This window comes from Penicillium digitatum, chromosome 2 (genome assembly GCF_016767815.1).
Source record: "Penicillium digitatum chromosome 2, complete sequence".
NCBI lineage: Eukaryota > Fungi > Ascomycota > Eurotiomycetes > Eurotiales > Aspergillaceae > Penicillium > Penicillium digitatum.
Genome location: NC_089385.1, coordinates 1525967 through 1553217, shown reverse-complemented (window position 1 = coordinate 1553217; position 27251 = coordinate 1525967). Strand labels below are relative to the sequence as shown.

Genomic DNA, 27251 nt, shown 5'->3' with positions numbered 1-27251 from the left:
GTGTTAAAGCCTTCTAAGCAGTACGATCCGGCAGAGCCTTTGATGCCTGGAACGACTGCTCAAAGTCAGCAATAATATCGCCAATGTACTCGGTGCCAACCGAGATCCGGATTCCATCTTCTTTGACACCGGAGTCACGACGTTCCTGCTCCGTGAGCTGTTCATGGGTGGTGGACCAAGGGTGGATAGCGAGAGTCTTGGAATCGCCGACACTGCAGTGTATATTAGTAAAATGATTCCAAGAAGAGGGAATGGGAATGAAGAATACTTGGCAAGGTTCGAAATCAACTTGAAGTTGTCAACGACCTGAGCACCAGCGGAAGCGCCACCCTTGATGCCCACAGATAGCACACCACCAAAGCCGCGGGGCAGGTACTTTTTTGCGAGATCATGACTAGGGTGATCTTCCAAACCAAGGTATGACACCCAGCTCACATTCTCGTTCTTCTGCAGCCATTTAGCCAGGGCGGTAGCGTTAGTTGCGTGTCGCTCGCATCGCAGGCTCAGAGTCTCCAAGCCGAGAATCAACTGCTGGGCAGCGAAGGGGCTCAGAGTAGAACCAACGTCGCGCAGGATCTCCACACGCACTCGGATAGCATAAGCAAGCGAGCCAAAGGTTTCCCAGAACTTCAACCCGTGGTAACCTTCGGATGGCTCGACGAATTGGGGGAACCGAGCAGCGTTCTTGCCCCAGTCAAACTTTCCACTGTCAACCACGACTCCAGCAATTGTGGTACCATGACCACCGATCCACTTTGTAGCACTGTGTACGACGATGTCGGCACCGTGGTCAATTGGGCGAACGAAGTAGCCACCCGCACCGAAGGTGTTATCAACCTAAGAGTAAGATTCGTAAGCTTTGAGTTTTTGCACGCATTCCAGAAAAACAACATACCACAACCGGAACACCCTTCTCATGTGCAGCCTTGGCAATGGCCTCAAAGTCCGGAACATTGTAGCGGGGGTTGCCAATTGACTCAAGGTAGATCGCCTTGGTACGGTCATCAATAGCGGCAGCAATATCTTCAGGGTTGTCACCCTGGACGAACTTTGTAGTGATTCCCATGCGCGGGAGCATAACTTTGAACTGGTTAAAGGTGCCGCCGTACAGGTTGGTCGTGGAGACAATATTGTCCCCAGCATGGGCGAGGGCTGAGATGGCCATGAATTGGGCTGCTTGGCCGGATGAGGCAGCAACGGCGGCAGCACCACCTTCCAGGGCTGCAATTCGCTTCTCAAAGACGTCGACTGTAGGGTTCATCATTCGGCTGTAGATGTTGCCGAACTCCTTGAGGCCGAAGAGCCTCGCGCCATGGGCCGAGTCATTGAAGACGTAAGAGCTAGTTGCATAAATTGGGACGGCGCGAGAGTTTGTGGCTGAATCGGGTTCGTGACTTGAGCTCTGTGTTAGATTTGTCTTTCAATTGAGGGGATCACTTACCCAGCATGAAGCTGCAGAGTGTCAAAGTGGAGATTCTCAGACATGGCTCAGGAATGTGGGGAAGTTATCTCAATTTGGAATATGTTGTCACGCAATCAGATACTCAGGATCAAAAAAGAAACAAAGAAGATCAAGAAGAAAAGGAAGAGGGTCGATTTAAGATGGCGGGTTGCAGATGGCGTGATTTAGAGTTCATTTTCCACCGTTCCTGCATTCTCAGACACATAGATACAATGTCGTAATACATATTGTGAGGGGATTGATATAGATACGTCCCTTCGGATCAGATCACAGATGACGGGGGTCCCCTTGACTTTCCAGGTCAGTCCTATTATAAAGACTGACGTTGTACCCCTTTGGTTTCCCATTATATGAACCCTACTTGAGTTTGAATGCAGGGTATCACAAAGGTATACACATACGATGATTTGGGTGCAAGGCCTATCAGCCGGGTAAGATACGCTGGCTAGGAAGGAGACATGATACATTCTACTGAAGTGTGCTAAGACTGATTCTTACTAGAAGTAGGAGGGATCCTAGGGGATTCTTATCCATAGGGATATTTATCTACTAGTGCTTATGTTTCTTCTGTACCCCTCTCAGATCGGTCACGTCACTAGACTCGTCACTTCCTATGTATTTCCATGACAAGGATCTGTATCCTTTACACCTAGTAGCCGATTTCATCCTACTTAAAGATCGTAAAGGGTAAGACATGAGTCTTAAGAGTCTGTCAAGGCTAGTTGTAAAGGTAATGCCTGGGCGCACTCTCTTCCTCTCGGCCAAAAGACCATTATGTCAGAGTGAGAGTACGACCAATAGACGTAGTAGCGCTTCGTCACACCATAAACCGAAAGTGACACTAGATTCTAATACTTAAGAAGCTCACACTTGTCCAGCAATTCTAGGTTAAAATAGGGTGTCTTAAAGGGTGGTCTTCATCTAAAGTGGTAGGCTCAATTAGGGCCTACGATCTAATCGCTTCTAGCGCGGTCTAGAATTAAATCTAGAGCCTTCTCAAGAAGAGAAGGGGGTTTTGTATGTATTACAAAGGTATAGGGTATTAATCTAAGTTTTTCATCATCTCCCCCAAGTTAGGCTTAATATCCGTGTTAGGCTAGTAGCGGTAGGTGTACTTCCGCGTCAATCTTTTCGGGCCGTTCGCACAGAACCCCGAATTTCCAAACAAGCTATTTGAATGTTTTAATTTAGACCGAATGTATCAGTAGCTCCAAAAAATTTGCTCCTCACTTTTTTTTTTGTTTTTTTTTTCTGACATCGTGATATAGTGTAAAATGCTAACAAAGTGGATGGTAAGATGAAAAATTATCGTCAAGTGAGGCGCACTGAGTGTGTTAGGCGCTTGACACGGTTAATCCTTATAACGAAATTTGGCTCAAGAAGCGTGGCAGGTTTTAACGGATCCTGCATTGTTGTACGGAGTACTCCGTAGGATCACTTTGTTAAAGTTGGTCAGACGAATGTACAACATAGGTAGGGTCCTATCCACTGCCACTAGACCCCTCGTTGTCCCTAGATTTTTTTTGGGGATTCAATGGTGATGTATCGAAAGGGCACCATCACTAGCTCATCCCGCCGCTTCCTGGATGGGGTGTGTTCTATTTGACCATGTACACCTGGTGAAGGAAGAATCCAATGTCGGTGCACCACGGGTTGGAGGAAGTAACGTTTTTTTGTGGGTCAATTTTGTGCTAAATGCACAATTTGATCAACGAGAAAGGCCTGGATAACGAAACAAAAAACCTCCCTCTATTTCTCTTGGGCGATCCTATGGGAGTGACCACTTTACCATTTGGCCGGAAACAGTCCTAAAAGAAAAGCGGTGAGAGTCTTTCTGCCTCAATTTCTGCCTGATTTAGTTGTTGGCTGTGTCTCTTGTGCTCGTCAATCTTCTCTCTTCCGCTTCCTTTTCTCTCCCAATCGCAATTGATCGAACAGAGCGACAGAACAATGATAATGATAGTATTAATATCATCAGTCTTATCTTCCTCAGGCTTTTCACGAGCTCAGGTCGCAATACAGCCCCCAAGCTAGTGTGCACCGCTCCGTTGGCAGTGTACTCCGTGCATTTGATAGCGTTACCACTTACGCGACCTTCTTCTCATGCTTTATTCCTCATCCTCCAGGAGCCAACCATCCCAATTCTGGAGGATATTTGTATACGATATTGCGTGGTCGGATTCAACCACATTGTCATAGAATGTCAAGTATACTCATCCGAAAGTTATACTAGGCAAGGTCAATTCCAGAGCTGGCTTGCAATGATGTCTCCACCTCGTGTTTTCCTATCTGTGGGCCTTTTTTGGGGGGGGGGGGGGCGAAGACTCGATTTCGTCCCGCCTTCTGAGGGTATCTCTCCCAGCCACATTGTTTGTTTTAGAAAACGAGGACGTGTCAAAAGAATGCCGCACTTTGGCATTCTATTCTGCCCAGCTCTCTACTAGCCGCATTCAGTTAGATGCACACACTTCACGTGGGTTCATGTGCCCCTTTTCTTATGTTAGATCTGACTAAAGGATCCCTACTCCGTATCAATCGACGTAATCATTCAGGCTCCCATCTTCTCTTGCTCCTCCTCCGCTCCCTCTTTCCCATGCTGACCGCCCATCACAATGTCGAACCTTGTGGATTCTCAAGATAAGGGCAAGACACAGGCCTCCGATTCCGACGATGCAATCGAAGCCAAATTGTCTGGCAAGGAGAGCACCCCGGATACCGTGGAAGCAGTGCTGGAGAGTAGCCCGGCCTTGAAGAACGTGTTGGGCGTAATAGATAAGGAAAACGCCACGAGGCGCACGATAGATATCGCCAATCTATCGAGCGGGCTTGCGGTGGGAGGAAAGAATCACAAGGACATGGCTTCTTTCAAGTTCTGGCAGACGCAGCCGGTGCCTCACTTCGATGGATCTGGCGGGGTCACCGACGGTCCGATCAAGAGAATTGACCCCGAGAAGGTCTCAAAGACGCCCGATCCGCTCATCGAGGGGTTTGAGTGGACGACTCTCGACTTGACGAACGAGACGGAACTCCAGGAGCTGTGGGATCTGTTAACCTATCACTATGTGGAAGACGATGACGCCATGTTCCGCTTCAGATACTCTCAGTCGTTTTTACACTGGTACGTTGGCTGGGGTTGATAGTGCTATCATGGTCTCCGTATCAGGGGAGAAGTGGAGATCAAACGCCAACATGCATGCTTATACATATAGGGCTTTGATGTCTCCCGGCTGGAAAAAGGAGTGGCACGTTGGCGTACGTGCGACTAAGTCCCGCAAGCTAGTCGCGTCAATCTGTGGTGTGCCTACAGATGTCCGCATCCGGGGCCAGAAGCTAAAGGTCATAGAGATCAACTTCCTTTGCATTCACAAGAAGCTGCGGTCCAAGCGGCTGGCCCCCGTTCTGATCAAAGAGATTACTCGTCGCTGCTACCTAAATGGAATCTACCAGGCTGTTTACACCGCCGGTGTAGTTCTCCCCACGCCGGTGAGCTCGTGCCGCTACTATCACCGTTCTCTAGACTGGCTGAAACTATACGAGGTCGGCTTTTCGCCGCTCCCCTACGGCTCGACCAAAGCCCGCCAAGTTGCCAGGAACTATCTTCCGAGTAGTACGTCGACCCCGCGGCTTCGACTTATGGAACCTAAGGATATCGACACGATGCATGATTTGCTAGAGCGCTACCTACGCCGCTACGATTTGAACCCGGCGTTCACGAAAGAGGAAGTCGCACACTGGCTGGTGCACAAGGAGAGCCTCGGGAAGGAGCAGGTGGTGTGGTCGTACGTGGTGGAGGATGCTGAAACGCATAATATCACCGACTTCTTTTCCTTTTATAGCCTTCCATCCACTGTGATCCAGCACCCAAAACACCAGGAAGTGCGCACTGCCTACTTGTACTACTATGCCACCGAAACCGCCTTCACCAACGACCAGAAGGCTCACAAGGACCGGCTCCTCATGCTGATGAACGATGCACTGATCCTTGCTAAGCGGGTAAGCCCATTTGTCTAATTCCTCACGGTCCACTTATCTGTCGATACTAATCTCTTCCTATGTCTGTTAGGCCCACTTCGACGTCTTCAACGCGCTCACCACCCAGGACAACCCTCTCTTCCTCGAACAGCTCAAGTTCAACGCCGGAATTAGCCAGCTCCATTTCTACCTGTACAACTACTGGACGACTCCTGTCCCCGGCGGCATCAACCAAAAAAATCTCCCGGATGAGAAGACGATGGGGGGCATTGGTCTCGTGATGCTGTAAGCCTGCATACAGTCTCAATCAGCGCTGGACAAGAGTGACGAGGATCTCCCTGTCTTTTTTTGGACCGCGAGGTTTGTTTTCTTCCACATGGACTGAAGTCCGTTTTGTACATCAAAAGAAGATGCCATTGCCCTTTCCTTTTCTTTTCCCCTTTCTTTACTGAGTTGACGGAGCCAAACAGGGTTGGGTGAATTACACAGTATGGCAATCCACCCACTCCGCATCATTATGCCTGTAGGTTGGCAAATTTTGACTCTCAGGTCATCGCCGGAGGATGATGCTTTCGGAAACCGTTTGGTGGTCTGAATGCCGGGCACGATTATGGGGGAAACCTAAGTTGAGTGTGATACCTGTTACTCTAGAATGTAAGCCCTGTTGTGAAGAGCATATCGTGGGTCTTTGGATGCTGTTTCTTCCCCGGATCCGTCACCTCAGTTGCAGGAGCTCAGAAACGTCTGCGAAACTTCTGATGGACGATACCGTGTAGCATTTATGCCAACTTTGAAGTAAGAAAAGCCCCCAAACCCAGAAGTATCCACGGACTCAATGTGGATTAGACCGGTCTCCCGCGAAAACCCTACGTATACATCCACATCACACATTTGGCTCTCTTCAGACGCCTTTGGATCATCTTTGTCTTGCGACGATACGGTTTCTGGCGCATCGATTTTCTCGTTGAGGAACCATTGAATCGGATAGTTCCCAAATCAGCACTGCCAACAATGCGGTGATTCATGGGACAACTCAGCATCAGGATCTCACCATGTTTCCAGGCTCTCAGCGGACTAGCAGTTTGGGTAGACTCATGGAACCTGTTCCGACAGGCCATCCAGACCCACCAGATACTCCACCCGTCCATTACCTATCAGTCAGATATAAAAGCTCTTAAGAACATCCCAATCCAGAAAGGACCACCAGATAATGATGAGGAAAAGAAACCCTCCATGCAACAGTACTGGCATCGTGGAAAGCGTCGTGACTATTAATCTTGGGGTAAAGTTTAGTTCAGTGAAATTCAAGAACAGGCTCAACACGAGACGGTACAATCCAACAGACAAATTCAACTCGCAAACACCGAGATGAATCCATCTTTGCTTGGGGTCGGGAGACCTTTCATCGTGAGCTTGAGAATCCTCTAAGCCCTTCTAGCTGGTAACAAATTATTCCAATTCCTATACAATGCTAACTCTGCGACCGAAAACTTCCCCAAATGATCCAGCCTTGGCTTGGTTTTCTGTGGGATGTAGAATTGGTGGTGCTGTCTCATCGGGTAGCATGATGGTATCAGCATATGCGCCATCGCTCGATCAAGAGGCTCCAGGCCACTCTTCAGCGAGAGGTCCTTCTGCGAGAGGCTCTTCGGCGGTGACCTCAGGCTACTATTGGCACTGACTTTGGAGGTTTTATTTCTCCTCTTTGAAGTTGAGCTTAGTGAGATGATTTCGCTTTACAGTCTGGTATGTCAAATCGTTGCCAATGGGATTTACCGTCTTTCAGGGTATTCTTCGAAGACACGATTTGAAATGACAGGATTTCGAGCATATTTTTCATTACAGCATTATCAAAAGAACGATTTTGGCCGAGAAAACTATACAGATCATTCAGATCAATGCTTACTTGTCCCGGATTTGGCAATCGTTTGTAATTCGAAAGCCAGGTTTCTCCGAGAAGTTTTGAAACCACGTCTCTTGTTGTGCAAAGTATGTCGAGCATCGGCATCTTTGTCGCCCAATCTCTCGATAGTTAGCTTGGCAAGTTCTTCAAGATCAGAGAGGCCGTATATTCTGCAAGCTTGATTGACCTCTTTTGTTTCTGATCCTTGGTAAAGGCCAGAGAAATTCTCGATGTCCTGTGAAAAAGGTGTAATCAGAATAACATGGTCAAGAGAAGACATCAGTATAGGAGAGGAAGGATCCATCATTGCTTCCGGAACTTAGGTAGAGGGCCTGAAGGGTCGAGTGGCATTACGTTTTTTTGATCGCGAAACAAAATCACAAAAAACATACAACAGTGAGGATTCGCTGGTGGTCACCCACCCAACTACTAACTCACCGGCGTGTGGCTTAAGTACGGCTGAGCGGACGGGAAGCCCTGTTTTCCACACCCTATGGTCGTATGTACAATGCGCTACAGAAGAGAAAGTCATATCTCAACAGATGGGTAGTGGGTGGGATGAGGGTGTTGGGACGAGCGCCGCTCTGCAGTCTACCGGGTTAGAAAGGAGAGAGAAACACCGGAAGTCAACACAGCAAAAGCCCACTTCCGCTGATGGAGGAAGAAGAGACATTATCTCAACAAGATCCTATCTAAAAGAGTGAAGATGCCGTCAACAATTCCTGATGAAAACGCGTTGGAGATGGCTCCATTTTGAACGGCTAAACTAGATAAAAACCAAATCTTCCAGCCTATCCTTGTTCTTTGACTCGAGAAACCCATCCATCCTCCTCCTATCAGGCGCAATCATTACCTTGGATGCCTCTTTACTTTCCCAGATCTCCGGGGTGTAATATAAGCTAGGCAAATCTTGATGAACCAGATGGAGATTACCTCGAATGAAGGTTTCAAATGTGACTGTTTCCAGGGATGTCTGCTTGTCGGCTATCTTCCTAGAAGCCTGTGCACGCGCCATGGCAGTGAAGAAAACCTGGATCCAGAACATCTTGTGTGTGACCGAATCTACCCAAGGACCTGACATTTGCTCTGCTTGTTCCAATGCAGTCTTTCCTGGCAGACCGGTGCCTGACCCCACTACGAGCTTCGTATACAGATAGAGTAACAAGTGGGAATGGCTCGAGATTCTAGGAGAATTCACCATCGAGGATTTGGCCAATGCTTGTACATCTCGAATGACCCAGATTGCCTGGAAAGAAAGACACTCGAAAGTTGGCAACCCAGGACTCCTCCGTAGTAGAGTACTTTCCATCTGCTTCAAAAGAGCGGCCTGCTCTTGGGATCGAGATGAGATGGTGACGATATTTGGGATCGGCTTGAGGTCTGGTTGGACAAACCCCATACGTGCGGAAACACTAGTCCAGACCTTCTCGGAATAGTAGTGTCTCCAAGTAGACGAATTCAGTCCGAAAAGCGCGTTGAGAGTGGCGGAGCTAATGCGCGACACAGGGATGTCGAGTATTGACCTTTCGCTCGTTGAACTTCCAGGAGCTGCCTTGAGTGATTGGATGGCAGAATGAACTACTTGAATCCAGAAATAGGCTTGTGTTTCGGAATAGGGGGGCACGGACGAGTTTGTCGTTCTGAGGCGCATTGTCGTCATCTTGAGCGAATCAAGTGCTTCCTTGATAACTTGGCCTCGACGAGAGCCTGAAGTGAGAGTATGTTGGACAACTGCAAAGGCGTACTGGAGGAGCCGGTCCGGGTTATGGGCATGCCCGGAGGAAGAATCATGGTGTGGACTTGAAAGCCCCGGTAGGGGTTGCAGGTCAGGAAGTGACCATGACTCCCGTGCTGTTTCAGAGAACATATGCTCCTTGGTGTAATATAGTCTCCAAAGGCCGGTGTTCATCAGTGACGGTGTATAGAGGAGCACTTGTTGAAAGTCACTCCAGGATGGGAATTCGTCTTTCTCAGTATGGATTTTGTATTTTAAAATAGCATTTTGCAGTTGCGAGAGCCAGAAAATTGTCATTGTTCTTCCATGTATTCAGCATATGTCCTTGGAAAGCATCATCCATTTGCCAAGGCTTCTTACCGATGTTCTGTATTGCGAAAAAGATCGGGTTTCATCGTTCTCAGTCTCTTTAGATGCCCCAGGAACATCTCCGCCATATCGAACACATTCTTTCCTTCCTTGATTGACTCCAAGGCAACAATGAAGCCCGATTTAAGGTGACAGCGATGGTCCCACTCCGTCAGATTAGCATCCAAAAAGGAACGCCAAAATTGCTGAGGATCCATCTTGTCTCTGGAGCCTTCCTCTTCGATTCGCATTTTGAGGTCATGATCCTCTAATATCTGCTCCTTTTGAACGTTTTTTGGGGCTGGTTGTTTAGATGTCGGTTGATGATTGTGGCCTTGTTCTATGCCAGTCATAAAGATATGTAGATCATCCATAACCTCCTTGACCCCTTCCCCCGTCTTTCCACTCACGAAAGAATCAATAACTCTGCAATTTACCGGATCATCAAACATTTCCTTCAACTTCTCGTCATATATCCGGCGTAGGTTTTCAACCCCTTGTGCAGACAGAGAGTCTTGCTTGTTTAAGATGATCCATAAACTTCTATGACCCACATGGAGCATTTCTCTGCCAATGCTAGAGAGGAGATCGAGGCTTTGTTGTGTGTGTTCCTCATCCCAGGTGCAGTCGTGGAAGAACAAGACGGATGAATCTGGGGTATACAAGTATGCGAACCAATTTGGGTACCGAAAGCATCCCACTGGATGCGTTTAGCATAAGGATCTGTTGTCCGGAAAGAAGGATAAACGTACTTCCAGTATCCCAGAGCATATACTTGCGCAATTTATACCCAAAGGGTATGGGATAATGGCCCATGGTTGGAATTGTGTAGACTCCCCGACCAAGAATAAGTTGGGAAAGAAACGTAGTCTTCCCAGAGGCCACCTCTCCAACGAGGAGAACTCGACGTTCAGAATAGCCATAAAGCCACCCAATAATGCTTTGCAGTGCTTTGGGGGCCATTTTGGGAGTGTAGAATGAGAAAGGCAGAATATAGACTGGTAAATAGAACAATCAGAAATACTCTATGAGTCCTATGTGCTTGATTTCCGACTTCTTGGCTTTCCCTTTCCGTTTTAGGGACTAACCCTTGCCGCTTTTTGGCTCTCTAAGTAAAACTGAGCACGCGTCTGGGAATTATATAATCATTGAAACCACTCACTGTACACTGTACGGAGGATATGCCGCTGCAATGACTCCGCTGTTGAACTTGAGCCCCCGCTTTAAGATAGATAAGCCACAATACTTGAAACACTTCTGATTTTCAAGATACATTCATAATACATAATACCACCAAGGCATTATATAGAGCCATACCTGTTTCATTTCACTTTAGGGCCATCGGCTAAATATCGACTCATGAAACTGTCCTGGCGAACTATGCTAGCTACAGAAGTGGGTTTCACATATCTAAGGGCTCGTCCAGAGTACCCTAGGAATAGGAGCATTATTTCCTTCTTGTTCCTGGGAAATGAGAACATTTTAACACTTGACATATACTCCTTGGGGCCACTAGAGTTGCACGTGAGAGAAAAATGTTACCAAATCGGCATTGACTATGTATAACGCGACTAGAGACACTGTACATATCTGAGCTCAGGATATGACTTCACATGATATCTCATTACATGGAAACTCTGGTCAATACTTGTACGAAGCATTGGTTCAATGGCATTTCGGACAACGCGGATTTAGTATATTATGAGCTGTTTGTGAGCTCCCTTTGAAGATATTCATCCGCCCATTGTGTAACTGTTCGATTTCTGACATCTCTTATTCATCCCTATAACCATACCTCTACGAAGAAGCCTAAGAGCTTATGCCCCTAAGTCTCTAGAGTATAGAGTTGTTGATTCGCAATATACAAGCTCGTCGAACGGTAGAAATATAAGTTTTGATATCGAAGTAAGGCGATAGAAGGGGCAAGAGACGCGGATAATATATGAGCCTCTCTCTCATCTGCCAACGGCTAACCATGAGATAATGATGAGTGTTACGGATGGCGGCGAGGTGCTGCTAGATCTGGAACCAGCTTCTTTGGAATTGGCTGTTCTCAAGCTATGGGCTAGGTTATTTGGAACAAATGCTCAGTGGCTGGTTATTAATGTTCTTGTGGGTAGAGATTGGAAGAGTATTTTATTATGATTTGATGTTGATATTAAAATGCCAGGCGTTTTCTATATTGAAACTTTTTCAAGTCTGTAGGCGATAGTTTCTAACCACGGTTAGACATGGTAATAGTTAAAGACAGCTTTAACAGTAAATAAAGTCTAACTATAGTTCGAAATAATAGTAATCGAAAGGAGCTCCTAATAAATAGGGATTTAAAAGTGCTCATCACACATTTGTAAATTTTTTTTTTTGAAACTCAGTCTTAGTAGCAGAACGATATAACCACATTTACATTATACATTACAACATTTGTTTCCCCGTTAGTTAGTGAGGGTTGAGAAAAATGAATATGAAGTTGTACCCAATGTTGGCTCTCGAGCTCAGACCGAAGCAAAGTCGAGTGCGCTTTCATCCCAGCCAATTCTCGGCTCCAGACGAAGCTGAGAACGCCAAACCCTGTTCTATAGTCCAACGTTCATTGAAGACGAGTATACGACGCAGGTCCCGGCCCGGGATTTAGCAGAGCCACACTATGGTACTATTTGGAAAAGGAGTTTGTGGCCCACCTGACGTAGGCACTGCGCTAACTACCTTTCATCATTAATGTCAACCCTTGGAACGAGATTATCGATATAATGGCAATAGAGACCGCCAGAACCTTCAAGCCCCATGGTCTTACGCTCTACAAAACCATAGCAAGGACGTACGATCAGACATAGTGTACTGAGATATTACGAGCATTGCCACTGAGACTGATTATTGATTCTGCTTGTGGTTTTCACCATGGTTGTCCATTCATTTCTAATTCCAGAGGAGGAAATTCACCTTCTCATCATCGAGATACATCCGTGCAGTGACGCCTCTGGTGCAAAATTTGATCGGACTAGCACTGGCCTCTTTAACGAGACCGTTAAAAATGGGGGTCAGACCGAGCCGTTCCGACAAATCGGAGAAATTTTCTATTCGGACCCTGAGTTTAACTCTATTGTGAGGAAAAAAGACAACACACAAAACCTTGAGGCACTCTGAATGTCCATACTCGCGAAAGGGCCAGTATCTCACACAGGGTCTCCCGTCCCTTCAAGATACTCGTTTCCAATGGTCGTTCACATCTGTGCATCTTCTCAGTGGCGAATCTCTTTACCCCGTGCAGCCGGATGACCATGAAGCGAGTAATGGAAGGTGGGCTTCAACCTTTTTTTTTTTAAAAAAAAAAGGACGATAAAATTAATTTCTAGAGATACAGAAATCCGGCACGAAATAGATGAAGAAGCGCTAGGGTGGGGTTGATTGCTCCCACTGATGAAGTATGCGATCACAATGCACCAATATTTGTCAAATTTGTCAAGGACGCTGTTCCTGATCGCAACCTCATGGTTTCTACCGAACAGGATATCGTGGAATGAAGATACACGTTTCAAAGGCCTGAGGACTTTTTGGATGTCCTCTTAGGTGTCTTTCTAGACATTAGGCTTCCCGTCCCCTCGGCCGTATTTATAACCACAATTTCCTTTTTTTTAACAAGAATGGTCGGGCACTCGCTGCCTTATGGAGCCATTTTGGTCTTTTCGAGGTCTTTTGTTTAGATAATTTTCCCCCAATTAGCGTTATAGCTAGAGTATAGACGGTTAAAAATGGCTCGTGGTGTGTAAAATTACTGTTCCATGTATAGCCCTTATTAAAACCGATCGGACTAAGTGCTTTCTATGGTACGCTGACACCTCTTACAGTCACCAACATCAATTACACAGCTAATTTTCACCTATATACCTCCACGACTATCATTTCCCGACCTATTCTCGTAGTTTGACGTAATTAATATCATGAATGTGTACAACATGCTCCGTACGGAGTACTCCGTAGATCACATCCATTTTCAACTTCATCCCCATTTGTGGATCGAAAAAAGTGGACCTGCGCGGGATTGAACCACGAATCTCCGAGGAAGGACATGAAGACTCCCCTAAGGGGATGTTTACATAAGCTCGGCGCCGTAACCATTGGGCCACAGGTCCTTTGTCGTAAAGCCGGTGGGGCCTTCCCACTTTATAAGATTCTCTTCTCACCCCACCCTCCCCCCCCGGCCTCTCCGGGGGATCCACCTGGCTTTGTAAGTACAAGTGCCAGATCATCGCCTACAACTCGCATCAGTCTGGTGGATAAGATTATGCAAACCAGAGACACCAGAATTGCATCATTTAAGAATCGATCAAGAAATAAAATTCAATCCAACAAAAGTCAACTCGGTTGGTCAAGTGGGTCACGTGTGGGTCTTGAACCCTGCCCATACCTGCAAACTGAACCGAACACCGAGAGCACCTTGCCACTGAGTATACTATCACTTTTCTTGATTCTTGGAGTGAATTGTATCCTAGACCTTGCCTTCAATATACATACCAATCTATACACAGTTATCTTGGTCTTTGTCTATATCTGTCTATATCAATCCATTCACTTAATAACACCTTTAGGTTGAAAGCCGGGATGTTTGAAGGATTTGAAGTGGAAAACTAGATAGATCAGCGAAGAGCTAGAAATGACCGTTCGGCAGTGAAGCAACGTTAGAAGTCACAAGACTAAAAACTATAGTCATGATCTACAAGACCACAGTAGCTCTTAACGATCTCACAATGTCAATCCATTACTGAAAACGATAGCTGGAATCCACAACTGAAAGTCATTTCCTTTTTCATCCCGCTATGCGCTTTAAATTCCGATTTGCTAGCTCAGCTGTCCTAAATATACGAAATGATCGGTTCAGAATTGGATGAACAATTTTATTTTCTGTCCTCTCTCGAGATAGCTGCTGTAAATTTAGGGTTGATCACCATGACAGATTGGGGAATATGCGTGAGCCTTGTAGTCGTGGCGAGTACAACTGGGAGATGAGAGAGCTTGGTTCGGAATTAAAAAATGATCTTCGTTTTATTAATTTGAAGAGTGAACTACAGATCGAAGATAGGTTCATTGACGTCCAGAGACGTGGGTTTTAAATCCCTTGAAAGTCCTGAAAGGGGACCTATACCAGTTTACATCTAAGCCTTTTTTGGGAACCCTATTCCGCCTCAACCGCAACCAAATAGCAACCAGACCACAAAAACGGATTCATAGTGAAAGAAATGAAATGCAATAGGCCGTCCTCCGGAATGTGGCGTTCCCGTCGGTAAACGGGAAGTCGACGTTTGCATTTCGTCCACATTCGTCTATCTTACGGAACCAATCACCTCAATGGACTTCTTTCATTTCTCCGTCTTGTCCGGGGCCCCGCATCCCAAATTTCCCGGGGAATCCCCAGAGTCATATAGTGGACACTTGACCAGTTAAATCGCCTAGACTCCGGTTTTTTCTCCCAAGCCGGTTACTCGCATACGCCACCAGTTCTCTGGTCAGCCGATTACCAATGCCCTCGATGATAGCCGATCTTTCAGTCGCAGCTAAGTCTCCAACACATTAGGTTTAGTGCCTCTGCTCATCTTCGGATAAATTGTCTCAGTGAGCAGAATGGTTCGCTTTCGGGAAATGGGTAAAATCCCGGCGGAACAGAGTTACACCCTTACTTGATCTAATCGCTGGTTCGTTGAGCCAGCTCTCTCCGATGGCAGAATTAATCCACGTATCATGCGCTTAATGTGTAGCTCGAGAGACGTGCATATGGGGTTAAAAGGAGATATAAGACCCCGGCTCATCCCGAAAATTTTTTTTCCCCCTTTTTTTTCCGAGCATTTGATTTTCATTCCCTTTTTGACCTGGAAGAAAAATCATTTCCAAAAATGTCGTCAGGTCTTGACAAAAGTGATGAAGTGCACGACGAGAAGCCCGCCGTTGAGCAATCTGAGGTCCTTGTCAAATCGGACCTCATTGCCGATGCCTTGGATGGCGAGAGCCGTGAACTTGAGATGACCACATGGGTGGCCATGAAGAAACATCCCTGGGCTTGTTTGTGGGCATTTACTATGTGTTTCACCATCGTGAGTTTTTCTCTATTTTTTTTTTAATTTTCCCCGCATTTCGCGTTTCCCCGGATCCCCACAAGCCCCCTCCCCCCCCCCCAGATCTCAAGATCTCAAGATCATATCAGCTGATATCCCCTCTTATCAGGTCATGGAGTCGTTCGACATGTTCCTGAATGGTAACTTTGTCGCACTTCCCGCTTTCAAAGACAGATATGGCGTCGACATCGAGGGACACGGTAAAACCATTCCAACCAAATGGCAGAGCTCCCTATTTCAAGCTGGTCAATGTGGCGCTTTCGTCGGTGTCTTCCTAACAGGGCCCATAACCAACCGATTAGGGTATCGCCTGACGACAATATTCGCTTTGCTGTTGATGAATGCCACAATTTTTGTTTCCTTCTTTGTAAGCCGTGATCCCAAACTGCTGAGCATATTCCCTAACTCCACTTAGGCCAACTCACTCACCCTCCTTGTGGTCGGCCAAGCCTTAGAAGGTGTCCCTTGGGGATTCTTTATTGCTAACTCTCCCGCCTATGCCAGTGAGATTGTGCCTCTCTCCCTGAGAGGTGCCTGCACGGCTACTCTGCAAATGAGTTGGTCCATTGGCTCAATCATTGTCGCCGGCGCAACCTACGCCTACAATAAGCGCAATGATGAGTGGGCTTGGCGTGTGCCTCTTGCCTTGCAGTGGATCTTTCCTGTTAGTCCTCTACTTGGAGATCTCATGTTTACGGGCGCTGACTTCTTCTAGACCCCTCTCTTGGTCCTCCTCTTCTTCGCTCCCGAGTCGCCTTGGTGGCTGATTCGCCGTGGACGCAGGGAAGAGGCCCTTCATTCTATCAAGCGTCTTGGCAGTGAATCTCACGAGCAAGCTGAACAAAAACTCGCCATGATAGAGCGAACCGTTCAGATCGAAGCTCAAATGGGTGGCTCCCCATCTCTGCTCGACCTTCTCAAGGGAACTGATTTAAGACGAACTCTCATCACCTGCTTGATCTATATGTCGCAGAATTTCGCCGGTAACTTGATTGCCAACCAGGCAACTTACTTCTTCGAGCGTGAGTGACTTCTTCCTTCTCTCTGACCAATTTTCAATCGGCAATGGATGACTCACCCCACAGTTAGAGGCCGGCATGGGACCTGACCGTTCATTTCAACTCAACCTGATCAACTCGTGTCTTCAATTGGTTGCCAACATCATCTCTTTGCCTCTAGCCTCCTCATTTGGTCGCCGAACCATCTATCTCTGGGGCACAGCCGCCAATATCACTCTACTCATGCTCCTCGGCATCTGCGCCTCTCTCCACCAGAACGACGCGACCAACTACGCCCAGGCAATTTTGGGAATCATCATCTCCTTTGTGTTTGCCGGTACTCTCGGACCCATCTCATACACCATCATTGCCGAGACCTCGTCCGTCCGTCTTCGCGCTTTGAGCACCGGTGTCGGTCGTGCCGCATACTACGTCGCCGAGATCCCCATGATCTACCTTTCCTCGCGGATGCTCAACCCCAGTGGATGGAATCTCGCTGGAAAGTGTGGTTACGTGTGGGGAGGCACTGCCTGTGTCTGCTTCGTGTCAGCGTACTTCTTCCTTCCTGAGTTGAAGGGCCGCTCCTACCGTGAAAGTGACATCTTGTTCAATCGCAAAATTTCGGCTCGGAAGTTCAAGTCGACCGTTATTGACGTTCGGGATAGCGAGTAAGGAATGGTGAAATGATGGAACGCGATGTGCTTTGGTGAGCTTTTGTAGCGTGATAAACTAGAAGACGTTTTTTTTTTAGAGATTATTGAGTTCTCGCGTACACGTTGCAAGCTTTCCACTGTGTACATTTGTACAGGGGATATTGGCAATTCTACCTTGGGAAGATTTTGTTACAATTCGAAGTACAAATATGTATCTAATGATAACCGATGAAATAGGAAGCAACCTTGACACTCATTGCGAATTCGAAGCCTCGCATTCACTCTGGAGCCATATTTATGACATTTCTGCGATAAAGGCGAGCTAGTGTGTATTTCTGAAGATTAGCAGTGATGCGCATCTTATGAGCTGGATTCTTGTTCAATTTGGCGGGTACGTAGAAGGCGAGGGAGAAAAGTACACGTAGTGACGGCTATGTATTTGACCTGGAGGGTAATCTTCGATGGTAAATTAGAGTGGGTTCTATTGCGTATTGGTCAAAGAGTTGTTGTCTATCAGCAAATATACTTGAATGGCGACATTTATATAGTCACAACGATGTCAGTAGATCTGGGGGACAATCTAGAGGGACATAGCGCAGGGTTACACAAAGATGGAGCTAGCGTGCTGTTCTATATGAAGGCAGCTCACTAGATGCTTCAGCATTCCGTAGGAAGAAATACGAGATCTGAGAATGACAGCGGAAAGAGGGAAAATCAAAGAATTGGTAGAAGTTAAAAACGTAGGGAGAAATAGTACAAGCAAAAAAAGAGCCACCCTCGTAGTTCAAACACCGCCGCTATCAACTTACATTAAAGAGTTTCAAAAAAAAATCATAGATCCTAGATCCATAAAACAATTGCGCGAAACCTCCACCCGCAGATAGGAAAATTTCTGTTTTCTGATCTTCCACCGTTTCATAGATTGCGTCACTAGGTAGGCAAGTAGAAGATCTGATCATATTAGGTTATACAGTCTGATCACGCCGAACTCTTCGTCTCTGGTTCGACAACACCAACCCCATTGGGAGTCTCCTCGGATTGAGCGGTGGGAGTTGATGTTGAGCTCTCCTTGGAGGGCTCGCCCGACAGCTTGGCCTCGGCGGCGGCCAATTTGGCAGTAGTGGTGTCCAAGCTCGTCTTCAAAGCTTTGATGTAATCAATGGCCATCTCCACGGCGGTGGCTTTGCTAATGGCCTGGTTGGCCTTTTCTTTCTCTTTTTCCTTCTCGTTAATCTTGCCACCGGATTCTGCAGCTTCCTTGGCGTTACGGGCATCAATAAACTCCTGTGGAATAAGAAGCTCAATCTCCTTGAGCGCATTGTTAATTCGGTTCCGGCGTCCCTGCTCTGCGAGCTTGTGGTTCGTGCGCTTGGAGCTAAGGTTCTCTGCCAGAGCCTCCGGGTAGCTCACACCCGATGGCAGAGTGCCGTCGAGAATGTGTTGGTAATTGGACTTTGATGCGAGGTATAGCGCATCTTGTGACATGCCTAGGATATAGTTAGTATAGTAGCCATGGAATTCAATTCGGATGAAGACTCACCCTCGCTGCCTTTCATAAGCGGCTGGATACTGGGACTAATCTTGGGCCGCAATTGCGGGCTGGCCTGAGTGGAACTCAGACTGGGTCGTTTCCGGTAAGAAGTAGTCCTAGAATCTTTTCGAGGGACCGGCCCACTGTGAGATGGCATTGCAGTTGTATGGGGACTGGGAGCAAGAGATGCGCCGTGAGGTTTATCGTACGTCGCAGGCAAAGGATCCAAGAAAGAGGTTCCAATTGCGGAGATCGACCGAGTCCGTGCAGAGGTATCGATGCGGTTGGGCTTCGGACGCAGCTGCGAAGGAGCGGCCGCCTCTGGAAGTGAGATGTCCTCCATAATATCATCTGGGAGCTCAGCTGGGGGGTCAGCGAGCTGCGCTTGACCGCGGAACTGACCTGCGGGGTCTTGCGAATGCTGATTCCGCTGAATGCGCATCAAAAGCGCAGGGGTGGCGGCAGTGCCGGGCGAAGCCGATTTAACATGGGGAGCAATCGCAGGAGACATCCGAGGGGGGGGAAGAGCGGGAGGGGGCATCATCGGTTCTGATAATGGCTCGGGGGATACCGAGTCCTGGCCAGAACCCTCATTGCTGCTGATCTGGAGTGAACGGATGTCCTGATTTTGCGGCCTTGTGGAGTTCATCTCCTGGGTGAGGCTATTGTAGAACTCTTCCGAGTTGGCAGCCAAAGTGCTGCGTTTGCGCTGCGCCCGAATAATGGGTGATTGCTTGACCTTCCGTGTGTTATTGAGCCGGGTAGCGGTCGTGGATGGCCGGTGACGAGTGTTGGTTTTCCGTATAATACTAGGAGAAGGTGGATTCGAGGTTCCAGGGAGGGAATTGACTTCCGCAGTAGTGGGAACGAAGCCCATGTCCGATACCTGTCGTGCGTGATACTGGTAACTGCTGGATTCGGCATTTTGGGCCTCTAGGGCGGGAGAAGTGAGAGGTGTGAAGTATTCGCCGGGAATGGTGTATTCTGGAAGTCGGAATTGGTTCTCTAACGGCGTCATAGCCGGTGAGATAAGAGGAGTGTAAAGGGCCTTGGTCGTTAGCCAACAGATTTATCTGGGATTTGTGTCTGGACCAACCTGTTCCTCGTTGATGCGGGAATATCCGTCATACATTTCCGAGGTTTCATCCAAGCGCTGAGGGTATCGGGTAGTGTTGCCATGCATCTCGATACTGTTCGGGGTGGGAGGGATCATGTTGTGGCCCTGCATGTAGTGTTGGTGGGTAGGCGGTTGCGACATGGGTGATGGTTGCTGCGCGCAAAAGCCCGGTGTCATCTGAGGAGTCGAGTAAGGCATTGGGGGGCCGTGGTGCGCGTGCGATTGGGTGTTATCATTGAAATCCATGAGGCCCTCCATCTGGCCCGAGTATTGCACAGCGTGCGATCGTAGGTGAGCCATATCCGAGTCTGGGCCGGTGGTGGTCGGTAAAGAATGGGAATGTTGCATATTCCCTGGTCCGTGCTCGATTTCGGGAAAAGGCATGTTGAACTCGAACAAGTTGGAGAATTCTTCCTCACCAGGCGCACTGATGAGATGATTCTCATGGAGCTGCTCCGGCCACGACATGGCTGGTTGTTCCATCGTACTAGAAGAGAGATATCCAGTTAGGCCAGTTAGGCCAAGAAAGAAGGTATTGAAGTCGAAACATTCACAAGAGAAGATCGGAGAAAAAAAAGAATCCGAGGAAAATCAAAGAGAGAGAGATGAAGTGGAGAATCAACTCAGGGCGGAGACGGTACTCCGTGGTCGGCAATGAGACCTTGCCACTACAGTGGTTGTATCTTCAGACGGGGCGTTAAACTCTGCTTTTCTTTGCGCCCTTTTAAGTCTTCTTTCTGCGCTAGATGCGCGTGTGCTAATAGATGCAGAAAGAACCCTGTTGAAAAAAAAAAAGTACTAGCTTACTACAAATGTACAGAGGTACGAGGTACGGAGTACTCCGTGTAAGTATTCCGGAAGTCCAATTTCCTTTTTAAACCCACAGTGGACAGTGGAGATAGTATGGACAACCTTCCAGAGACGTCTCTTGGTCTTGAATTGTATATCAAAGTCCACTACAAAATCAGAATCCATTCTTGACATCGTACTATATCAATTAAATAAGCAACTCCCAAGGTTTCTCAGGATTCTTCCCAGCAGATGCAGGAATGCCTCGGGCAGAAATCAAGAGGGGTTTATCACCTCGTGATGGCTTACCTGATGACATGATCACTGTTACACTCCCGAGGAGCTTGACCTTTATGAACTTCCCAGCTTGTTAAGTATCTTTCCTATGGTTGCCTTCATAATGAGACCTATTCCGGACCTCCCATTCTCTCGCAAATCCTCAGATCATCCCTCATCTTTATCCCTCGATCGCACTGCCACCCCTGCGACCTTCTTCTTATCGCGCAGTCCACATGTCGCGGATCATGATTCCAATGTATCGTTAGATAGCCCCGAGGATGTCAAAGAGAATGTGTATGGAGTACAAAGCCTAGATGCCTCTCTGTCCCTATCAGAATTCAAATCCTTGCCCCGCGATCACTCCGCAGACGGCCTGAAGCAGGAGACCGACGATTTAGAATCGCACCTCGCACAACGCCGGTCAAAATTGAAGCCACTAAATTCAGGCACCGTGGAATCCTCTGATTGTGCATCTCCCATTCATACAGTGTCTCGGCCCTTAACCCCGCTTACGTTGGGCATCCCTGATGACTCATGCTCGCTGCCTGGCAGTCCCAAATCTATATCCAACCAGTCCTTTCGGCCACTCGATGATATGTCTATCACGGATGAAATTAACAGTCTAGCTGTCGGATCTGGAGATGAGGACGAAATGCCCCATGGGTCTCCATTTTTGGCCCCAGGTGGGGCCTCCCAGCTTATCATGCCAAGCATCAAAATGCCTAGTCGGCGACCGTTCACCGAGCGAGGAAAAGCGATGGGTCGATTCAAGGTTCTTTTGGCTGGCTCTCCTGGTAGGTTTCGACCGTTTCAGAGCAAATTACACAAGCAGCTAACAGTTTCGAAATCCAGGTTCTGGTAAGACCTCGTTGATCAAGTCTATCGTTCAGACATGCGACGATATTGTACATGTCGATACCATCCCACAGGGGACATCTTCGGGACGTCGCAGACCTTCCCGGCCCCGGTCTCGGGGGGCATTGACTACCACTACGGAAATTTATGCGAGCACAAAACCTTATCCTCCATGGTGGTCGGATCTGGAAGATTCACGCGTGCTCCAGCGGCGAAGAAGCATCGGGGAAATCGTGTTAGAGAGGAACCTCTGTTTTGTGGACACACCCGCAACGAACTTAAGCCCGGCAGGCCAAGGCGACGCCATTGGGCAGTATATGAGACAACAATTCTTCCGTGCGACCAATGCGCTCAGTGGGTCTAGCGTTGATTTCCAAAACCTACTAGCCGGGAATGGTGGATCCCAGGTGGATGCCATCTTATATTTGATTTCCTATCGTAGGCTTTCCCTGGTCCCTCTCCGAGGAAAACTGACAAAAAATGTACCCCCAGTTGCTAACCTTCTACGTATAGATACCCTCTCAACAGACGTGGAATGCATCCGCAAACTCTGTGAGCTAAGCAATGTAATCCCAATAGTACCCAAATCAGACACCCTTACACCAACTCAAATCACCAACTTGAAACTCCGCTTCCACGAACAAGCTCGCGAGGCCGGAATCAAACCATTCCTATTCGGTGATTCGCCGAATGGCCTAGACAGGCTCGGATCTCTACCCCCATATGCGGTCTCCTCCGCGAAAGCAATCGACACGGAAACAATGGATGCAAGCACCCTAATGAGTCCAGACTACGTTCAACCTCTCGTGTCCTCCGAACTAGACGCCTTAGTCGACAAAATATTCGATCGTGACAATCTAGCCTGGATGCGCCATTCCGCGGCAAAGAAACTCCTCCGGCACTGTAGAGACTCATATCCGATCCCGCCCTCAATGCCGTTACCCAACGCGCAGCCGGGTCCTGCCACAAGTGGGTCCGCATATGCATCTAGCAACTGGCGTTCCGTCTCGGGAACATCCATCTCGTCCGGCTCCCCGCCGGGCTATGCCATGGCCCGCATCGCAGACTACACCCGACATGAGGAGCATATGGCGCAGGTCCGCCTTGCCCAGTGGGCGACAGACCTACAGCGCAGCTTGCGAAACGAGCGCGATCGATACAACTCGCTGGCTCGCGGGGAGCGCGCCGTATGGCTCACCGAGCGGTTGGGCGAGTGTGTTGTCGATGGGTCGTTGGTACCTATCTCGCAGACCACAGGCTTCTGTGGGTTACATGGCCCCATTGGCGAGAAGAGTCCTGGGAAGTTTCAGGCCATGCACTCGCATACCGGTTCCGGTGCATATCGCTTCGCGACTTTCAGTCCGCGTGACCCGCTTGGCGTGATTAGCTGGATCGACGACCTCGGACACCGGAGCTGGATGCTTGTGCAGATTGTTGGGACTGTAGGGGTTGTCGGTGGGTTGGCGCTCTGGCTTGCGCGCAACTGGGGCTTACCGACGCACAGTCTCTCGGATTTGCGGGTTGATTACTGGTGTGGTACTATTGAACGGTAGGTCGATGAAAGGACTCCGGTATGATAATGAGAATATGAACATGTGATGTGGGTTTTGTGGGGTTCTGGATTTCTATGTTGTAGTTGTCTGGGGGGTTCCTACCGGATGGGTTTATTTGCTCGTGTGTCGTTGATTCTTTGGAAATCATCTCTCTCGTCTTTGACGTCTTATGGTGTCTTACGACTCTGAGACAATTCCCTGCCACGTAGCATAGTTGGACAGGGATAACTTTGCATGAAAATAGTAAACTTGATTTTTTCTATGTGATTGATCCTGCTTTCTCTGTCCAGTTCTTTGATCCCCCCGACTCAATATCAGCTTTAGTTTTCTTCTAGCCAGTATACTACGAGCTAGCCAACCGTTAACGTTGGAATTTGGACGGGGTATATCTAGGAATGTCCCACACCTAGTTTCTCACAGAGAACTTAAAGACTTTGATTTGGTTTTCAAATAACCTCGGACATTAGCCTTTGGGCCGGAAGAATAATATTTAGCCGCTAATGCAGCCAGGACGTAAGGCTTTGGGCCGATCTGTTTGGCCCAAAGTGATATCATGGACATAAAAGAAAATCAACCACACCACTATGCTTAATGTTGTAGAGGTCTTATGTTATTTGAATGTAGTAAGAAGCATCAACTATGTAGAGGACTTTTCTAATTACAACCTGGGACAATAGTGGTCGGCCGCGTTTGCGGTCTTGTGATGTCTTTTTTAGTTTTTTTTTATTTTCATATCTCTTTTTAGTTGCCGTCTTACACACATACGACAGAAAAAGAAAGAGGCTTAACTTATGCAGTGCAATGTACAATCTTTGACCAGTGTTGTTCCACAGGCGTCTGTATAACTCTCTTTATTGTTGTCTCATCCACTGTTTTCTCCCTTATAAATCCAAATGCGACCTAAATATTCATCCAATTGGTAAGATGGCCGAGTTGGTCTAAGGCGCACGGTTCAGGTCCACCTGATCCCGATGGTACATAACTGTCTCCGTGTCTCGAAAGGGGCGTGGGTTCAAATCCCACTCTTATCATTCTTTTTGTCTTTTTTTGGTTTTTTGTTGCCAGACTTCTCTTACCAAAGTTACAATGGGATTAGTGGAGGTTCAAGGACGGTAGCTGGTATATCTTGGTAAGAGTGAAGCAAGTGGTCGGATTAGCGTAATAGACCTCTGCCTGTGTCAATGGAACAAGCAATTGGCCTGCTGAATTTCGAGACTTGTGTTGCTAGCATCTTTTTGTGGGCAGTGCTAAGAAAATCACGTATATAGAGAACATCGCTTGTTCTACCATTGCATGATATAAACGCTCTAGACGGAAGAACGAAATCACGATCAAGCCTCAGCCTCGGTCAGTCGGTGAGTAGATGCACTATTCTACTGAAGAGAAGAACCGGAAGAGAGGCATGTGGATGGTAAGGTTGAATATATATCAAATGTATCAAAACTAGACTTGGATCTAATCCCGCGGAGCAAGTAACAAAATCAAACTCCAGGTCTTTTGCTTTTAACGTGGAAGCGCAGAGAGACCAGCAAAAGGGTATAGGCATATGGAGCATGCAAGGAATTGATCGATCCTTGCCATGAAATATTACCTCGGGCCAGGATCATGACCATCACGAGCCAAAGAAATCCTTAGGTCTACCAAAGAGATTGGAAATCAAGGATAAGGTACAATTGTATTACAGTCAACTACACCCTTAGAAGAACAAAGGAGATATCGGCAAGGAATCTAGGCACAAGTGGTCACATCAAATCCAAAATGAAGGGAATGAACTTTTCCCTCTCTACGGTGTAATGTATACAGGGATTTTAAACGGTCAAACCGAGGTCCTCGGCGAAAGGAAGCTGGTGGATGTCACCCACGCTAACGAGGGTGGCCTTGCCAGTCAGGAAAGTGTTGGCGACCTATGGGTATCTGTTAGCATCATGACATCAGCGACGAGGAGAGAGAAAGAACAAACCTCCTTGACCTGCTGCTCGGTGACCTTCTCGAGAGCCTGAGCAATCTCGTTGATCTGGTAGGGCTTGTTGCCGTGGACGAGGCCGGAGCCGGTAGCCTCAAGACCGGTCTCGAGGGTCTGGACAGACTCCAGAGCGCGGAACTTGGCGAGAGCAATGGCCTTCTGGATGTCCTCAGAGGCGACCTCACCGGCGGCGGCCTTCTTGAGGGCATCGACAACGTTCTTGCTGGCGGCACCGACCTGGTCGGCCTGGCCGGACAGGGTAACGGTGAAAAGACCAGCATCGGAGTAGGCGTTGTTCTGAGTAGAAACGCGGAGCTGGCTGAAGCCCTTGGTAGCCTGGGACAGAAGGGAGAAGCCGGGGGTCCACTTGATAGTGGACTCGCCTCCCAGAAGAGCAGCGAGAACGGAAGCCTCGGCCTTGTAGCCCGCGGTGCCGAAAGCGCTGGAACCGGGGAAGGCGATCACAACAGCGTTGCCGATCTTGGAGGCAATGCGCTGCTCACCACCGTAGTACTTGGAGGCGACGGAGGGCAGAACGTTGTATTTGCTGTTGGCGTTGCCGGTGGGTGTGTCCTTGAAGAACTGGCCAACCCACTTGGTGACCTCAGCGGAGTTGGGGCCGCTAGCAACAAGAGCGATGTTGGACTTGGAGTAGGCGCTCTGAGCAAACTCAGCCAGGGCATCGCCGGAGACGTACTTCTCGTAAGGGGAAGACTGGGAGGGGGTGATGGAGGCGCCCAGGCCGCGGTGGAAAGCAACACCGTGGGCGGCATCAATAGCAACGGTCTCCGGGTTGGAGTGAACGGCCTGCTGCTTGTACTTGAGGAGCTTGCTGACAACCTCGTTCAACTCGTGGTCTGATATTATCAAGGGGGCTTGAGTCAGCAAAGGATGCTCATGTAATTGCGCTTCACCAATCACCATACATCAAAAGGGACCGACTCACCTGCGAACTTGGTCTGGGTAGCAACCTCGGCAAGCAACTCTGTGAAGTAGGGAAGATCCTTGGAGAGGAACTTGGTCCGGAGGACAATGTTTTCGCGCGAGTGTGTCGACGAGATTTCACCGCCCAGCAGCTCAGTCTCCCGGGTGATCCGCAGTGCAGACCGCTTGAGGGTAGTCTGTCGAGAAATAGATTGATCAATATCACCAAATATACCTGAGATGAACCAATTGATGCCAAAGGACCAACCTTGAAAGCGAAACGGTCGAGAGCATCAGAGAAACCAGGGAAGGGCTGGTAACGGGAACCAGCCTTCGCAACCAGAGCGAGGGTACCAGTAGGGCCCTCAACTTCACGGTTGGCGACCTTCACGCCGGAAGCTTCGGAGACATCATATTGGAAGCCCGGGTTAGCAGCGGAGGCCATGGACCGACGGCCGGCGGCGAACGCACGCGGCGCATTTCGGCTGAGGGAAGACCGCGACAGCATCGTCGCCTGTGCCGAAAAGATGTGAGAGAAGAAGAAGAGTTATAAACCCGAATTGGGTTTGTAGAGAGGCGCAAATGAGGCGGGGAAGGAGGTGGGATGCGGAGAGAGCAAGAGGGAAGAGGCGGTTTGGGAGGTCACGAAAAGCTTCAAGATCCCGACTCGTCACTCCAGCCAATCAGCGGTCAAGTAATCAAAAGCGCGGACGGAACCGGAGTTACTTTTGTTGCGATTATATAGAGGCTGTTTTTGCCTTTGGATGATTGTTATAGTCTTTTTGAACACTTTAGAATAGTCAAAAATGCTCTATTCAAATTGGGTCTTGAATATCTCTGTTGTTCCCATTCTCTCTGCCTAAACACGTTTCCTCCAAATGAGGCATTCCTAATCACCTGATTGGCTCTGTCACGTGAATATACCGATAAGCAAAAAAAGAACAAAAGAACGGAGGACCTGCATCTCATCGCGCATTGGATTTTTGGACTTGCAGATCTCTGCTAGCTTGGAAATCTTCATGAACACTCGGTGACCTTCAAGTGTTCCCTTTCGAGGTTTGGTGGTGA

At 48.2% G+C, this 27251-nt stretch overlaps 7 protein-coding genes and 3 non-coding genes across 10 annotated transcripts; 4 read left to right on the top strand and 6 right to left on the bottom strand.

Annotated features, from left to right (window-relative positions):
• Positions 1-13: 13 nt before the first annotated feature.
• On the bottom strand, positions 14-1485 carry Pdw03_6619 (Homocysteine synthase CysD; the record flags this gene model as incomplete). The annotated part of the gene is made up of 4 exons (XM_014679821.1): positions 14-212; positions 269-837; positions 896-1394; positions 1442-1485. The coding sequence occupies 4 exons, from the start codon at positions 1483-1485 to the stop codon at positions 14-16; spliced, it is 1311 nt and encodes a 436-aa protein (XP_014535307.1).
• A 2589-nt stretch (positions 1486-4074) lies between these two features.
• Pdw03_6618 (Glycylpeptide N-tetradecanoyltransferase) lies at positions 4075-6709 on the top strand (the record flags this gene model as incomplete). Its single annotated transcript, XM_066101404.1, has 8 exons — positions 4075-4580; positions 4672-4945; positions 5000-5069; positions 5136-5455; positions 5526-5719; positions 6211-6229; positions 6281-6450; positions 6505-6709. 8 exons carry the CDS (start codon positions 4075-4077, stop codon positions 6707-6709), a joined length of 1758 nt encoding a protein of 585 aa, XP_065956487.1.
• Positions 6710-7722: 1013 nt separating this feature from the next.
• Pdw03_rRNA41 lies at positions 7723-7838 on the bottom strand. Its single transcript, XR_010715638.1, has one exon. It is a non-coding gene; the product is annotated as a 5S ribosomal RNA (ribosomal RNA).
• Positions 7839-8103: 265 nt separating this feature from the next.
• On the bottom strand, positions 8104-10383 carry Pdw03_6617 (Small GTPase superfamily, ARF/SAR type; the record flags this gene model as incomplete). Its single annotated transcript, XM_014679823.2, has 3 exons — positions 8104-9373; positions 9433-10120; positions 10173-10383. The coding sequence occupies 3 exons, from the start codon at positions 10381-10383 to the stop codon at positions 8104-8106; spliced, it is 2169 nt and encodes a 722-aa protein (XP_014535309.2).
• Positions 10384-13441: 3058 nt separating this feature from the next.
• On the bottom strand, positions 13442-13547 carry Pdw03_tRNA70. The gene has a single exon. It is a non-coding gene; the product is annotated as a tRNA-Ile (tRNA).
• Positions 13548-15302: 1755 nt separating this feature from the next.
• Positions 15303-17191, top strand: Pdw03_6616 (Hexose carrier protein, putative; the record flags this gene model as incomplete). The annotated part of the gene is made up of 5 exons (XM_014679824.1): positions 15303-15500; positions 15631-15888; positions 15937-16185; positions 16237-16543; positions 16611-17191. 5 exons carry the CDS (start codon positions 15303-15305, stop codon positions 17189-17191), a joined length of 1593 nt encoding a protein of 530 aa, XP_014535310.1.
• Positions 17192-18150: 959 nt separating this feature from the next.
• Pdw03_6615 (HLH transcription factor (PalcA), putative) lies at positions 18151-20303 on the bottom strand (the record flags this gene model as incomplete). Its single annotated transcript, XM_066101403.1, has 4 exons — positions 18151-18659; positions 18713-19054; positions 19106-19751; positions 19800-20303. 4 exons carry the CDS (start codon positions 20301-20303, stop codon positions 18151-18153), a joined length of 2001 nt encoding a protein of 666 aa, XP_065956486.1.
• A 706-nt stretch (positions 20304-21009) lies between these two features.
• On the top strand, positions 21010-23296 carry Pdw03_6614 (Cell division protein GTP binding; the record flags this gene model as incomplete). Its single annotated transcript, XM_014679826.1, has 3 exons — positions 21010-21682; positions 21741-22181; positions 22257-23296. The coding sequence occupies 3 exons, from the start codon at positions 21010-21012 to the stop codon at positions 23294-23296; spliced, it is 2154 nt and encodes a 717-aa protein (XP_014535312.1).
• A 918-nt stretch (positions 23297-24214) lies between these two features.
• Positions 24215-24327, top strand: Pdw03_tRNA91. The gene has a single exon. It is a non-coding gene; the product is annotated as a tRNA-Leu (tRNA).
• Positions 24328-25104: 777 nt separating this feature from the next.
• On the bottom strand, positions 25105-26691 carry Pdw03_6613 (Ubiquinol-cytochrome C reductase complex core protein 2, putative; the record flags this gene model as incomplete). Its single annotated transcript, XM_014679827.1, has 4 exons — positions 25105-25200; positions 25257-26116; positions 26206-26380; positions 26452-26691. The coding sequence occupies 4 exons, from the start codon at positions 26689-26691 to the stop codon at positions 25105-25107; spliced, it is 1371 nt and encodes a 456-aa protein (XP_014535313.1).
• Positions 26692-27251: the final 560 nt, after the last annotated feature.